This window comes from Pithys albifrons, chromosome Z (genome assembly GCF_047495875.1).
Source record: "Pithys albifrons albifrons isolate INPA30051 chromosome Z, PitAlb_v1, whole genome shotgun sequence".
Taxonomy (NCBI): Eukaryota; Metazoa; Chordata; class Aves; order Passeriformes; family Thamnophilidae; genus Pithys; species Pithys albifrons.
Genome location: NC_092497.1, coordinates 34,831,490 through 34,845,486, shown reverse-complemented (window position 1 = coordinate 34,845,486; position 13,997 = coordinate 34,831,490). Strand labels below are relative to the sequence as shown.

Here is a 13,997-nt window from a genome sequence, read left to right as displayed (position 1 = left end):
GCCTGCATTATAAATTCCAAATTTGGAATCAGATCACAACCACCAGTTTCTGTCAGAACTAAAAAAAATCAGCAGCAGCTTGGTGGCATTCACCCAAAAGATCCAAGTCTTAATAGGAACTATAAACTATGGAAACCAAGAAGAAATGGAAGTTACTTATGTTAGAAATCCACATCCCCTAGGAATGGAAAGTCTGTGATAGTTTTGGCTTTAGTTTCAGTTAGGCCTTATCTAGGCCTCAGTTTTTAGCAGGTCCGAAGGATGTGACATAGATTGGAAGGGACAAGCATCACCTGACCTAAGCAACCAAAGAGGTATTTCATATCATTTGACATCATCAAGAAGTGTCAAGAGGTATAAAATGAGATGAAGGTGGAGCTTCTGCCTCTTTTGGTCTTTGCCTGACTCCCAGGAGGGATGGGAGGCCCAAGCCCAGCACCGACTCAGAACCGTGTTATCTTAGGGAAGTAAAATGTTTGTTCTTAGTCTTTCGCTCTGCTTGGGTCTGTCTCTGGGGAATTGAGTTCTCCAGAGTGATTTGTAGTTAGAATGGTGGGATTTGTGTTCGATGGGGAGTGGGGAGTTATTTTTTGTTATTTCTAACTTGTGTAAGTGCATTATATTGTAGTTTTCTTTTAATTTTCTCTTTTCTGTATAAATATATATAATTAGTTTTAAGTTTAAACCTTAGGGCCTCTGGTTTTTTTTTCCTTTCTCCCTTTTCTCAGCGGGGGGGATGGAGACTCCAACACTCTCTACTGGGCAGTTGGCATTTTGCCAGCTCAACCCAAGACAAAGTCTTCTAAAGATGTCTGTAATAATAAAAAAATGCAAGAAATAAATTATGTGAAAAATAAAAAAAAGGGTAATGTAAAATCTACAAAGTCCACCAAACACCTTTTCCCAGATAATCACATAACGACATACCAGCGCCCTGAGAACGATGTGGGAAACACGACGACACCAACACACATAAAAAATCAGACAAAAATATAATACACTCAACAGGTCAGTCGTACTCAACACCATCTGAAAACACTTGAAAGGAGAATTAACTCCAAATATCAAGCCAGTGCACTGTTACTCTAATACTATCCAGGGTTCACAACCTGCACTGGAAGACTGCATGTTACCAGTAGAATGGGTTCCTCCTTATCATGATCTGTCTTGCAGAGATTGAAACTTCATACATATGATATGAACTCTCCACAGTCACTAGAAGGCAAATGCATGAATAGTTACATTATTAACCATCTCTTTGATTTAATGCTACTCTGTTCGAAATACTTGCATTATACATCCAAGTGTTTGTAATAAGGAATTAAAATGTTTAACAAATCTAGACCCCCACCTTCAGGTAAATAAAAGTAGGCAACAGTCACTGGCTTAGGAATGTTTCCATTCAAAGACTCATGAAAGACCTCATTCTTCTTTCTCCTTATCATCCCCGCATGCAAAGGAAGCTCAAGTGCACGTTTAGAGACTCAACTAACACCACCTGACAGCCCCTTACACCACACTGTTTATGAGGGTAAGTGCACAGCTGGCTTCATCCAATTAAAGTGAGACAGAGTACAGTAACAAACTACTAGAGAAGAGGAAAGCAAATTGCAGTTGTATCAAGAGAGAGATGTTACTGTCCAGACATCTATCTTTTCCTGATTTACACAGGCCTACTCTCAAAACCTATTTGTGTGAGATGGTACACCCTCATGACTAAATTCCAGTCAGCATCAGATGTATGCTATTACACCACTATTTAAACATAATTCTTTAACTCACTGCCTCATAAGCACCCCGGGGGACTGCCTTTGCTATAGCTGCAATCTACATAGCCCAATGGATGGAGGCTGCCTGGTATGCTACAAGAGGGCAAGACAATCCTACACATTTTAATGCCCAATGGACACAGCCAGTGCTTTATGGATAGGCTAGTTACATGCAAACAGAAAAAAGCAGAACACGATAATAGGCCCAAACAGAAACCCAGGTGCATGTGAGATACTGAAGATCTGAACTCTGTGAGTGGTTATAGGGTGCTCTTCAATAGAACAGATACAAAAATGTGAAAAATACCATAGCAGGTAGAAGATAATAGGAAGAAGTCTTAAGAAGAATAACCATCAGAAATAAGACCCTGAGATAAGCCTAGCGCAAGAACACTCTTTATTCCAACTGCTTTCTGGAAGAGACTGCAACAATAAACATTTTGTTTCATAAACTAGTTACTGTTTTGCATTCTTGCTCTGGACACTTCGTAAGTCATCAAATATCTCTTTATTTTGAATTTTTTTAAACAATAAATACTAAAAAAATGTTTCATGCACTTCAGGACAAACTAAAACCCAAACAAAACCAAAGAGATGAGAAAGAAAATAAAACTTCCCAACTACCAAGATGTATGTAGTAATGCTTTCTGGTACGCTACATGTGAAACACACTGCACTTGTTTCTTATTTCACACATCACCAGTTCTCCTTCTGATCCAGAAATGCAGGAGAAAGTTCTTCTGAGAAAATTAACATCACTCCCATAACTCACTGAAGTAAGTGGCCTCTCTCTAACTCTTCCAAGTAAGAGAGAAAGGACTTCTATTTTCAACTCAACAACTTAAGTACGCAAGACGCACAACCCAAAGCCCGCTCTCCCCAGTAACTATCATGTCTTCCACAACAGGTTAAACTTTCATTATGTAGGGTAAGTTACCTGGAAAAGGAGATTGAGTGCACTCTAAGTCAGTCTCCAGATTACAAAAAGTTGGGTGGGAGTTGTTGATGTGCTGGGGAGCAGGAAGGTTCTGCAGAGGGATCTGGAGAGGCTGGACATGGACTGAGAGCAACTGTGTGAGGTTCTGAGAGGTCCTGCCCTTGCACCACCTGTCTTGGGTTGAACTGGCAAAATGTCAACTGCCCAACACAGTGTTGAAGCCTCTCTCCCGCCAAGAAAAGGGAAGAAAGAAAAACAACCACCTCAAACTAGGTTTAAAACTTAAACTAACTATACATATTTATACAGAAAAAATTAAAAGAACTACAATATAACACAAACTTACACAAGTTAGATATAACAATTTTCTACCTCCCACCAAAAACAGACTCCATCACTCTAGATCCATAAGAACCCCAAAAGACACCCAGCAAGAAACAGAAAGTGTAACAAGAAAATGCTTCTACTTCCCTGAACTCAAACAAAATGCAAGTAGCGGCAGCAGCAGCAGGGCCCAGACAGCAGGGCAGCAGCTGCGTGTCTTGCCTCTGCTTCAGCCATGATGGAAGTGAGAGAACACCTCCTACTCCTGTATTGATATCTTAGGTTTGTGTCATCTGGTATGAATTATTTCTTTGGTTGCTTAATTCAGGTGATACCTCTCTCTCCTAATCTACGTACATTCTCTGAGCCTGCTAATTGGAGGCCTCGCTAAAACTACCACATCACTACAACCCAATACAATGCTATAGGCTTGAGGAACAGCAGCTGGAAAGCTGCTTGGTGGAAAAGGTCCTGGGAGTATTGGCCCAGAACTGGCTGAACATGAACCAGCCATGTGAACAAGTGGCCAAGTAAACCAGTGGCATCCTGGCTTGAAACACAACAGCGTGGCCAGCAGGACCAGGGGAGCAGTGACCACCTCCTTGTTCTCCCTGAGACATTGGGGTGCTGGAGTAAGGACAGAGAAGGCAACTGGAGCTGGTTAAGGGTCTGGAGCATGAGTCTTATAAAGAAGAGCTGAGGGAGGTAGGGCTGCTTATTTAGCCTGGAGAAAAGGAGGCTCAAGGTAACTTTATCACTCTCTACAACTACGTAAAAGGAGATGGTAGTCAGGTGTGGATCGGTCTCTTCTCCCAGGCAACCAGAGATAGGATGAGAGAAAATGGTCTCAGGCTGCACCAGGAGAGGTTTAGGTTGGATATGAGAAAAATTTCTTCACTGAAGGCATTGTCAAACACTGGAACAGGCTGCCCAGGGAAGTGGCAGAGTCATCATCCCAGGAAGTGTTTTAGAAGACATGTAAGCACAGCACGGAGGAATATGGTTTGGTGGTACACTTGGCAGTGTTAGATTGAAGGCTGGCCTCAAGGAACTTAAGGGTCTTTTTGAAACTAAACAATTCTATGATACATAAAAATTGTGCACTGAGAACCACATAATATACAGTTCTCCAACTGGGTAACTTACCATCTTTGTTTAGCCACTGTTTTCTTTGTCTGTAGAGGAGAAGTTTATTGTGGACATATGGCAGAAGAAACTTGACACACCAGCTCTCCACACCAAGCTTGTTTTCTACAAGGACAATAGGGCTCCGGTTATACCTGGCTTCAGGGCAGGGTATTAGTCCAATTTCATCTCTTTAAAAAACAGAAAGAAACATAATTAAACTTACTTCCAGTAGATGATGATTATTTTTCACAATGGAGCATGCTGGAAATACTTCCCATTCAATCAGTCTGTCATCTTTTTTCCTAGTTTTTGCTGAAGTCTGTAATCTGAAAAGTTTTATTCAATTTTCCCAAAGATCCCAAATGAGTAAGCCCCCCCCTCCCTTTTTTGTATATTTAGATTATCACCGAAGCAGTTTAACTCACCTGAATTAACACAAGTACCCCTAGTTTTGTAATAAACATGCAACAGAGCTGTAACAACTGCTACGGCAAGGGAAAAAGAACATACTAATGAGTACAGGCACCTGACTGACCCAAAACTGCCCAGGTGTGCCCTGCAGCAGCGTGACCAGGTGCTCTGAAACAAAAATCACACAGAAGAAAACCACATACACAACCATAGGCTCACTTCCTCTTGTCCCATTTTTCTTTGTCCTATGCAAAGCCTCCAGATCAACAGGGGGAAAATGCGAGACACAGAGGCCATTCTGAGTAAACAGTAACTCCACACGAAAGACCTTAGTCAAGCCCTTAAAAAAACAGTGACGAACCCAAGAACTTATTGCCAGCAAACACAGCAGAAGAGACTTGGCTGTTCAGTTTCAATGGGCCATACCATATTTTACTTTTTCCTCAGGTTCCTCTAGAATGTAGTAATGTTGGAATAGCAGCTTTAACAGCTACTTTAAAAAACCCCACAAGCTGTCAACGATTCACTTGTTTGAACAGAAAGCAACATTATTTTATACTTCCCATTTTGCATAATTTCTCCACCAACTCCTGGTCAGTAGAAAAATCTGTTGGTAAAGAGGGAAATCCCCAGATCTCAGGCAAGACAAAAGAGATTTCTTGTGACCTCAGACAGAAAGTGAATTCTCCACCCTAGGTCTTCCCCATACAAGATCTACAGACATTGAGCGTCAACCTTGCAACCTCAACTCTATTATCTTAAATGAATTTTGTTACTGGACACTTCGGAACTGATTTATTTCTGTGTACTAACTGGATTATAATCATCATGGCTAAGACTTTGCAAACACAGATTTGGGAAGGGCTCTCCCCACATGACTGTGCCCTTCCAGCCTGAGCAGTGGATTTTTCATGTGAGGCACAGCGTGCACCGAACTGGCCCCACCTTTAACTCCTAAGGTTCATCTGCCACGGCCAAGCGAGCTTGGACGGTGGCAGTGAAGTCCTCAGAACTAGAAACTACAGCCCCCGGTATTCCCAGGAGGTCTCTACTGACCGGGGCGGACCCTGCTGAGCTTACAAGCTCTCACGGGATCAAGTGTCAGGGTGGTATGGCTGTAGTTTGGATTATTAATAAAGCAATCAAAAGTGACACAATGTGCTTGTTTAAGAATGTATTTGCTTATTCAAAAACAGACCTAATCTTACATACATCACAATCCATAAAGAACACAAGTAACGTGAATTTAAGGTACGACACTTGCAATCACATGGTTCTGGCTCCAAACACACACCGAAGTGCCTCAACCTTCCCTGGTGATCCGAGAACAGAGAGAAGAAAAAAGCACTCTCCTACCCCATCAAGAGCAAACAGTGGGTATCAAACCAGGATCCTCATCTGTGCTGCTCCATTTAACGCAAGTTAAGCTCTTCATAAAGCTAGTCAGATTAAACCTAAAATGACATTCCAATATGCTTCTCAACACAGTATTGCAATAACCTGAAGTTTGTACTTATTGCTGGGTCTTCTCTTTTATGAATGTTAATGCCAGGTGGACAAACTGCCTGGCCTTGCATACAGGGACACATCAGTCCCCTACTGCAATGAAGATGCAGTCACCCACAGCTTCATTAGTTAACTCTGTGAACTGCATTAAGAATTTACCAGCTGGAACTTACAAACAGTACATGAAAGGTAAACAGCAAGGAGAGAAAAACCTCCAAAGCGTATACATCCACACCTTCACTTTCTACCAAATATAAAAAGTCTGACAAAGGTGAGCTAAGTTTCACAACACTACTTTGAGCATGCCAAAATGACTGACAGGTACAGTCTGCAGAACGCTGAAAAGTCAGCCTGAAACACCCCAACTCCAGAATGTACTCAGACAGCCAAAATCACAAGAGAACTAGATCACTGCATAGTGAAATCCACTAAGACACAGTGCATTACAAAAAATGGTTTGGTAACTACTCAGGTTTTGTTAAGATGTAAACTGGGATTTATCATTTGGTAGGAATCTTGTCTCCAGTACTGTTTTTGATGATTCATGTGGCTCAGAATCACAGAATATGCTGAGCTGAAAGGGACCCACAAGGACCATCAAGTCCAACCCTTAGCCCTGCACAGGACCATCCTCAAGAAACACACCATGTGTCTGAGAGAATCATCCAAATACTTCTGGAACTCACACAGGTTTGGTGCTGTGGCCACTTCCCTGGGGAGCCTGGTCCAGTGCTCAACCATGCCCTGGGTCAAGAACCTTTTCCTAATATCCAAACTAAACCTCTCCGATACAACCTCAGGCCATTCCCTCGGGGTTCTGTCACTGGTCACTACAGAGATCAGTCCCTACCTCTCCTCTTCCCCTCACTAGGAAGTTGGAGACCACAATGAGGTCTCCCCTCAGCCTCCTCTTACGCAGGATGAACACACCCTGTGACCTCAGCTGCTTTTCCTACAGCTTCCCCTCAAGGCTCTTCACCACATTCACTGCCCTCCTTTAGATGCTCTCTAATAGCTTAACGTCTTTCATCACATTGCATTCAGTTCCTGAGAGCCAAAAGAATTCACAACGTAAAATATCAGTAAGGCAAATTTAGGTAAGGTGGGATGCCTATCTCACAAACTAAACAATTAATTCAAGCCAGTACTTCTGCTCCTGAAGACTCCTCAGTTCTGCAGAAGGAGCAAGTAACAGGGCGGGTGTGCCAGCTGAGGAGACGCTATTCCAGGATGTCTGCAGCCCCTGCTCCATCATGTACCCAAGGAAAGCTTCTGCAACAGGACCCACATGCAGTCACTATGAAGTAGTGCTTGCAAAAATGAAGTGACTATGCGAACTGCCCCCAGCCATATGACAGAAGTTGTGCCTGTTCATATGACAGGAATGCCCAAACTCATCATAGGACAGGATGCCTGCATTTAGGTCAAGTGACAAGTGCAATCTGCTCACAATACTGAAGGTGGCACCGACTGAGGGCTGATGTTCATTTGTATTTGTACTGTCAGAAGCACCACCTAAAGTAAGATTCAATTTCTCCTCATAGATTTCCCAGTTTTCTGCTATTGTTCCTTAGGTTTAGGAGTTATTTGATACTTTCATATTTGTTTTCCTCAAAGCAAGCACTGCATCATCTTCCAAAAAATTTTACCAATTCTCTCTGTATTTACAGGATACCACATTAGTTCACATTCCCAAAATGCAGCATGGAAGGAGTCAGAACTCAGTGGAAGACTTTGGGTGAGTTGTCATGAAGTCTGCAGCCATTAATGATCTTCAACCTGAGCTGAGACCAGAGCTGTGCACAATGACATCTGGAGCTGCACAACCCAGAGCTTAGCTGTGGCAGGGCAGTACTGACAGGCCATGGCAGGACCTGCTACAAGAGCCCCAGTCTGTTTACTCAGTCATTCCAAGGCTCTCCCCAAAACAAACCCGAGCCCACCTAATTTAAACTTTTAAACCCATGAGGATTCACAAAACTGTCATAGCACCGTACTGCCAGGGAAGGAGACATTTTGTGTGATGGTACCATGATGGATCTTCAGCTTAGAGACCCCATATGAAGGGACCTTCTCTCATTTCTTTTCCAGAAAATGATCTTTATAATAACACAATCTCTCCCCACAAAGTTAGACAAAGGATGTCAAATAATGGCTGGGAGATCTGAAGGACGTACAATCAGAGGATACATGCAACTTCAATTCTACTGGCAATAAAGACCAGATCCAAGCACTTGAATATTTCTGCAGTTTTAAGAACCCAGAAGACAATCCAGAGCATGGACACTTGAAAAGTGTATATTTTTACATTAAAATAAGTCTCATGAAATGACTACATGGTTAATGAATTTACAACATCCCACAGGCAGAGAAGAGAGGCCCTAAATCCAAGAGTTGAAACTCCTTCTCTTTATTATGCAGTGTATTATATACATTTGATTCTCTTTCACAATTTCAAATAATAGATTAATTTGCACATATATGATATGCGATTATCTTCATGGCACAACCAAAATCTTTCATAAACTTCCATAATCTTTCATTACTGAAACCCAAACTACTACTAGCACTTGCTTCTAAAGAAGCTGTAAATACGACACTTTTACTGTTTAGGAATTTCCTTTTGTTTGCTCTCACATTAATGTCCAGTTGTTTAGAAACTTCTACAGCAATAACAAAGTTTCTGCACTAATAACCTCTCTCACCAAGTACTCTAAGCAGATTATTTTTACTTCCTATAGTATATTTGGAAGTATCCATGCTGCACAAAAGTATTAAATAACTTTCTGACAATTACACTGGAAAGACAAATGTCCTACTCTGCTAAGTTAGACTCCATGGAGGATGTTTTTTTTTCTGAATCAGCTGCAGAGAAATTTGTAATTGCATCGAGAGCTTCACATTGATTCAGAACTTAAAACTTAACAAAGTCTGGAGTTTTCAGTACATTAAAAATGTGAAGAATTGAGACAGAAAAAATTATTTATCTACAGTGAGACAAAAAATTCTCATCAAGGCATAAATAGTATCCTCTGATTTTGTATGCATTGCTGGGCTAGCATTTAAGAGTTCATCTTTCCAACTACACCCAACAAAAGCGTTTATTCTTTTGACAAGTGCATCTATTTCTGCTTCACTTCACATATAAAAGAACAGCGAAGTTCCAAGAAAAAGTATGTATTGATCTGCTCACCCAGTTCCAATGGGATACCTCACACACATGACTCTACCAAGATCTATGCTTGGAAGACTGGGTAAAAAACCTCCCAGTAAATTCAAAAGAAGCCTTACCAAATTGAAAACTTGCATGCTGACACAGTTATTCAACTAAAGGAAAAGGAGCTATCAGAGAAAAAAAGCAAAAAGAATTTTGCATTGTATATTTAGTTAGAAGTAAGCTTATCTTAAAATGATATACAGTCTTGTTGTATATTTCATTTAAAGTAAAACAAAAAAAAGAGAGATATAAACGCTATGTTCTACTTAGTCTAAAACTGCATTTTATATGCCTTTTAGTGCTAATTCCATTTTAAAACTTAAAAAAACTATGAACACATCAAAACAAAACATCCATTCTGACATACATGAAGCAGGTACAAACGGCCAAAGACAAGGGTCAATAAATACTAGGAAACAGCTGAGTAGGGGATGAAAGCATCGTAACAGGAACATCATGCATGTGGCAGATTCCTTATTTTCAGTGAAGCTGGGCAGATCCCGCTGCCTAGAATTCAAACCTGGATCCGGGACATGGTGAATTCAGGAGAATACTGTTGTTCAGGGACTGCAGCTGGTTACAACAGCATTGGTCACCAGGAGGACAAGGTGCAGATACACAAAAACATCCCGCCAGCACAGTTGCAACTTAGATTAGCTCCGCTAGTTAGAGCACAGTGCTAGAACACACAGGCTGTGGGTTTCATCCCTGCATGGGCCATGCATTTAAAGAGTTGGACGCCATGATCCCTGTGGGTCCTTTTACACTACGAGTAGTGTGTAAAATACATGAAACTTGATGCTCCAGAGGCAGCATAGCAAAGGGCCCACAGCCTACATGGGCCTGCATCGTTCCATTCCAAATATTGTCAACCAGTTAAGAAATGTGGCAGACAGAATTTCCATTCCTTCTGCTTTGGGAGATAAACTAGCAGTAGCTCGTGCTTGTGCTTTTGTGAAGCATGACACAGTGCACCAGTTTCAGTGCACACAATTCTCGCCACCTACTTTCATCTCTGAGATTGCACTTAAAGAGAAAACTGCAAGAGCAGCACATTCTTCTCAAACAAAGTTTGCTTCCAATACACAGTTCTGGTGAAGGAGTGGGAACTATGAAGAATCAGAGCATTCATTCACAAATATTGGCTGTTTACAGCACATTATGCCTCACATGCTGAAAATGAAGCTTCAAGGCAAAATGCAGTCTTTTTTTAAACAGCATCCATATGCTGCATTTTAAAACCTGAACACCCACCCAAGTTGCTTACTACATTTACCGAAACATCAGGATATTCTAATCTTCTCTTTCAAGCAAAGTGCCATAAAATTTTCCTATGTAATTGCTTAGCTGACTGCTTTCTGGAACAGATTAATAGGCCACCACCTCAGAGACTGCAGTGTCCCCAGGTGACACAAATACACCTCACTTAAGTTATGAAGGTATTATTCATTATGTGCTACCTCATTTGCCATAACCAACATGGAGCTTAAATAAATAGATAGAAAAGTGCCTCCCTAAACCCTTTGTGTCTTAAAACAGAGGCTGGGCAAGGAAACAGAAAAAACATGGGAGGTACTTAAAACAGGGTCTCAAAGCTGGTTAACAGCGTAACTGAAAGTCAAACACAGACCACCTCCCACTCAAATTGTTGGATAAATGTGATTCTCATAAGATAGCAATAACTGTATTTGCATTTTCATAGTCATTCTGTCTCCTTTGAAACAACACATGGGCATGTCTAGCAACAGATACAGGTGTGAAGGCGGAATTCACCATATTGCACCGTTTGTGCAAGGGTGCAACCCTTTAGCAGCTTCAGTCCCGAGCTTTGCTCCCACTGCTCCGCCTCAGGCACACACCGCGCCCATGCCAGGGGTGTAACGCTGCCAAACGTCAAGTTCAAGGAAAGTTCATCTCCAACTTCTCTTTGAAAACACGTTCACCGTGCCCAGGTTCCGGAGGCCCCGCTGGAGCCGTGGCGAGGTACCTGTCACCGCCGAGGCGGTCCCGGGGGCAGGTGCGGGTCCCTCGGCGGAGCCCCGCGCCCGGCCCCGCGCCCGGCCCCGCGCCCGGCCCCGCGCCCGGCCCCGCGCCCGGCCCCGGCAGCACAGGTGCCGCAGCCCCGCCCAGCCCGGCCCGGCCTTGTCGCTCGGAGCACTCCCGGCCGGGCCTCGCGCCCTGACCTTGGGCCCGGCCCGGCCCCGCCGAGACCCGCACCCCGCCCGGCCGCGACGCAGCGCACGGGGCGCAGGGCGGGCAGCGCTGCCTCCCTCCCTCGCTCCCGCCCCCCCGCCGGGGCGGCCCGGCCGCGGCCGCGCTCACATGTGCGGGTTGCGCTGGAAAGCGTTGCGGATGTCCTTCACGACCCGCTGCACCAGCACCGCCACCTCCTCCGGGGACTCGGCCATGTTCCCGCAGCGCCGCGCCCGCCGCGCGCTTCCGGGGCACGCGCCCGCGGGGGGCGCGCGCGTGACGGCCCGGCCCGCGCGTGCGCCATGCGGGAGGCGCGCGGGGCCGCGGACAGAGAGGAGTTCCATGATACAGAAATTCACGCGTTATTCCAAAACAAGGCGTTCCACAAGGCATTAATTGTGCATAACAGAATTGTCTCGCATTTGAAAGCTTGCAGTTTCATCATCATCTCCTCCGTCGTTACCCTCACCCTCATGGCAAGGCCTGGGGTAGGCCATTCTGTATGTTCTTTAGAACAAAAATTAAAAGAAAATAAAGGATCTGGAGAAAAGTGCTCAGTCACATACAAGTGATATGCATAAAAGAACAAGTGGAAAGGTGGATGGATGTCCCTTACAGAAACACTGAATGTGTTCTCTGCTGAAGTTGCCACTTTTTTCCTGGATTTGTAGATAAACTATTCTTAAACCTGAGATGTGTTTTGTATTTTCTCCTGTATTTCTGCTAGTTAAATTTTGTTACATTCGGTGACTGCTGAAAGGTAACATTGCTTTCTTAAGTTATTTTCTGTATATTCCCCAAAATAATATTGTTAGGTGTTTATGAATACCTCTAACCTATAAATTGCTGTATATTTCTACCTACCTGCTTTATTCTTGTTTTCACAAAGTGCTTTCTTTTTGTCTTGTTCAGACTCATCTTCCTCTGGTTGAAAGTTATGTAGGACACATATCCTGGGAACCAGGAGCCAGGATTTCCTGCATTACGAATTCCTGTGGTTTTCTTTTTTTCACCACTATAAAATTACCTTCTGAATTGGGTACTTTGTTTCAAGGCTAATTTCAGTAGAAAGCCTGAGGAAGACGTCAGACCCAGTAATTGCAGAGTTCTGAACTGGAGGTCTATGCAGCAGACAGGCAGCACATGTTGTGTTAGCAGCTCCAGTGAAGCAGACCTACCAAAACATTTTTAGGAATCTGAGAAAGTATTTTATTACAATAACAACATAAACATCAAATTCACATAGGCTTTGTGTTTCTTTCCTTTCAGTAGTTCTTTTTGCATCAGTACATGCTCAGAAAAAGACAACGTGACAATGTGAGGTAGGTCTCAAATACCATCTTCAAAGTACTGAAGACTTGGTCTGGTCTGTTGCATTTTCTGAGAAAATGAATGATGCTTTAAGTTTGAATTTGGGCTTCAACTCAGTAATTTTTTAATGTAAATAAGAAGACAGCAAGAGCCTGAAAAGTCATTTGGTGCTTGAAATGCAATTGCCATATTGCAAGGTTGTAGTCCTTCACAAATATGGGATGTAGTTGGCTGGGCTGTAGTTTCCAAGACAACAACATTCTGAGTCTCTCTCTGGGTTTTTTCATGTGAATTACCCTAAGCTGGGTGAGTTAAGTGTCAAAAGCCCACACAGTTCTATTAGACATTTTTTTAATAAGGAAACTTAACTACTTCAGCAAAGTCTAAAGTAAAACATATTTTGCTTAAATAAATATTTAAAGTAAAAACACATTTTCGTTATCACTATGCATTTTGCATTTCTCACTAGAAAACTTTAATTAAACTATCATTTTTATTTGGTTAACTACAAAGGTATGTTAAGTGATGACATTTTTATTTTTAAAAGCATTTATATATATGAAATATGATAATTCAAGGAGTGTCAGGGTTGGACAATTTCTGAAGTGTTTTATAGGAAAAACCAAAGCTGAAGAGCATTTGCTAGAATAGAATCAGTAAGCGATTACAATTTTACATCAGTTGTGTGCAGGACTTCATAACCCTTCCTCCAACTTGTCTTCAGAAACCCAGATTCATTTATACACATATGGATGCAAAGTGCAGCTACATGTGAGAACAGGGCCTGACTTGTCTTTTGCCTTGAAGTGTCTGACTTCCTAATGTGTTTGGGTTTGCTTTTCTTCATGTGAATGTCATACCTGTCACATTAAATAGTAATATATTAAATATGAAGAGCACTGGCAGGTGTGAGAGCTTTCCAAAGTGACAGTTTCCATGTTGCACTGAACCTGTGTACCATGAACATAAAACACTGCCACTGCTACTTAATGTGAAAAGCTTTCACACATTAAAATAATGCTGTAAATGACTGCTTAAAATACAGGACAATATCAGCTTAAAACCAACACTGTCATTCTTTACTGAAGACAAGTGTTTAAACCCCAAAAATATGGAATTATGTTATTCTTATTTAGACACTGATCTGGAATATTTACTATCACTTTATTAAGGTAATATAGTGGTTCTTCATGGCAAAACT

At 42.4% G+C, this 13,997-nt stretch overlaps 1 protein-coding gene across 3 annotated transcripts in view; it reads right to left on the bottom strand.

Annotated features, from left to right (window-relative positions):
• Positions 1-11,715, bottom strand: part of PTAR1 (protein prenyltransferase alpha subunit repeat containing 1) — a 56,935-nt gene extending 45,220 nt beyond the window's left edge. For all 3 annotated transcript variants that reach the window (XM_071581622.1, XM_071581621.1, XM_071581620.1), the window contains exons 1-2: positions 11,615-11,715; positions 4,177-4,346 (exon numbers count right to left, since the gene is read on the bottom strand). In XM_071581622.1, the coding sequence (XP_071437723.1) occupies positions 4,177-4,346; positions 11,615-11,700 (256 nt within the window). In that variant the 5' untranslated portion in view covers positions 11,701-11,715. The remainder of the gene's footprint in view (positions 1-4,176; positions 4,347-11,614) is intronic.
• Between the last annotated feature and the right edge of the window lie 2,282 nt (positions 11,716-13,997).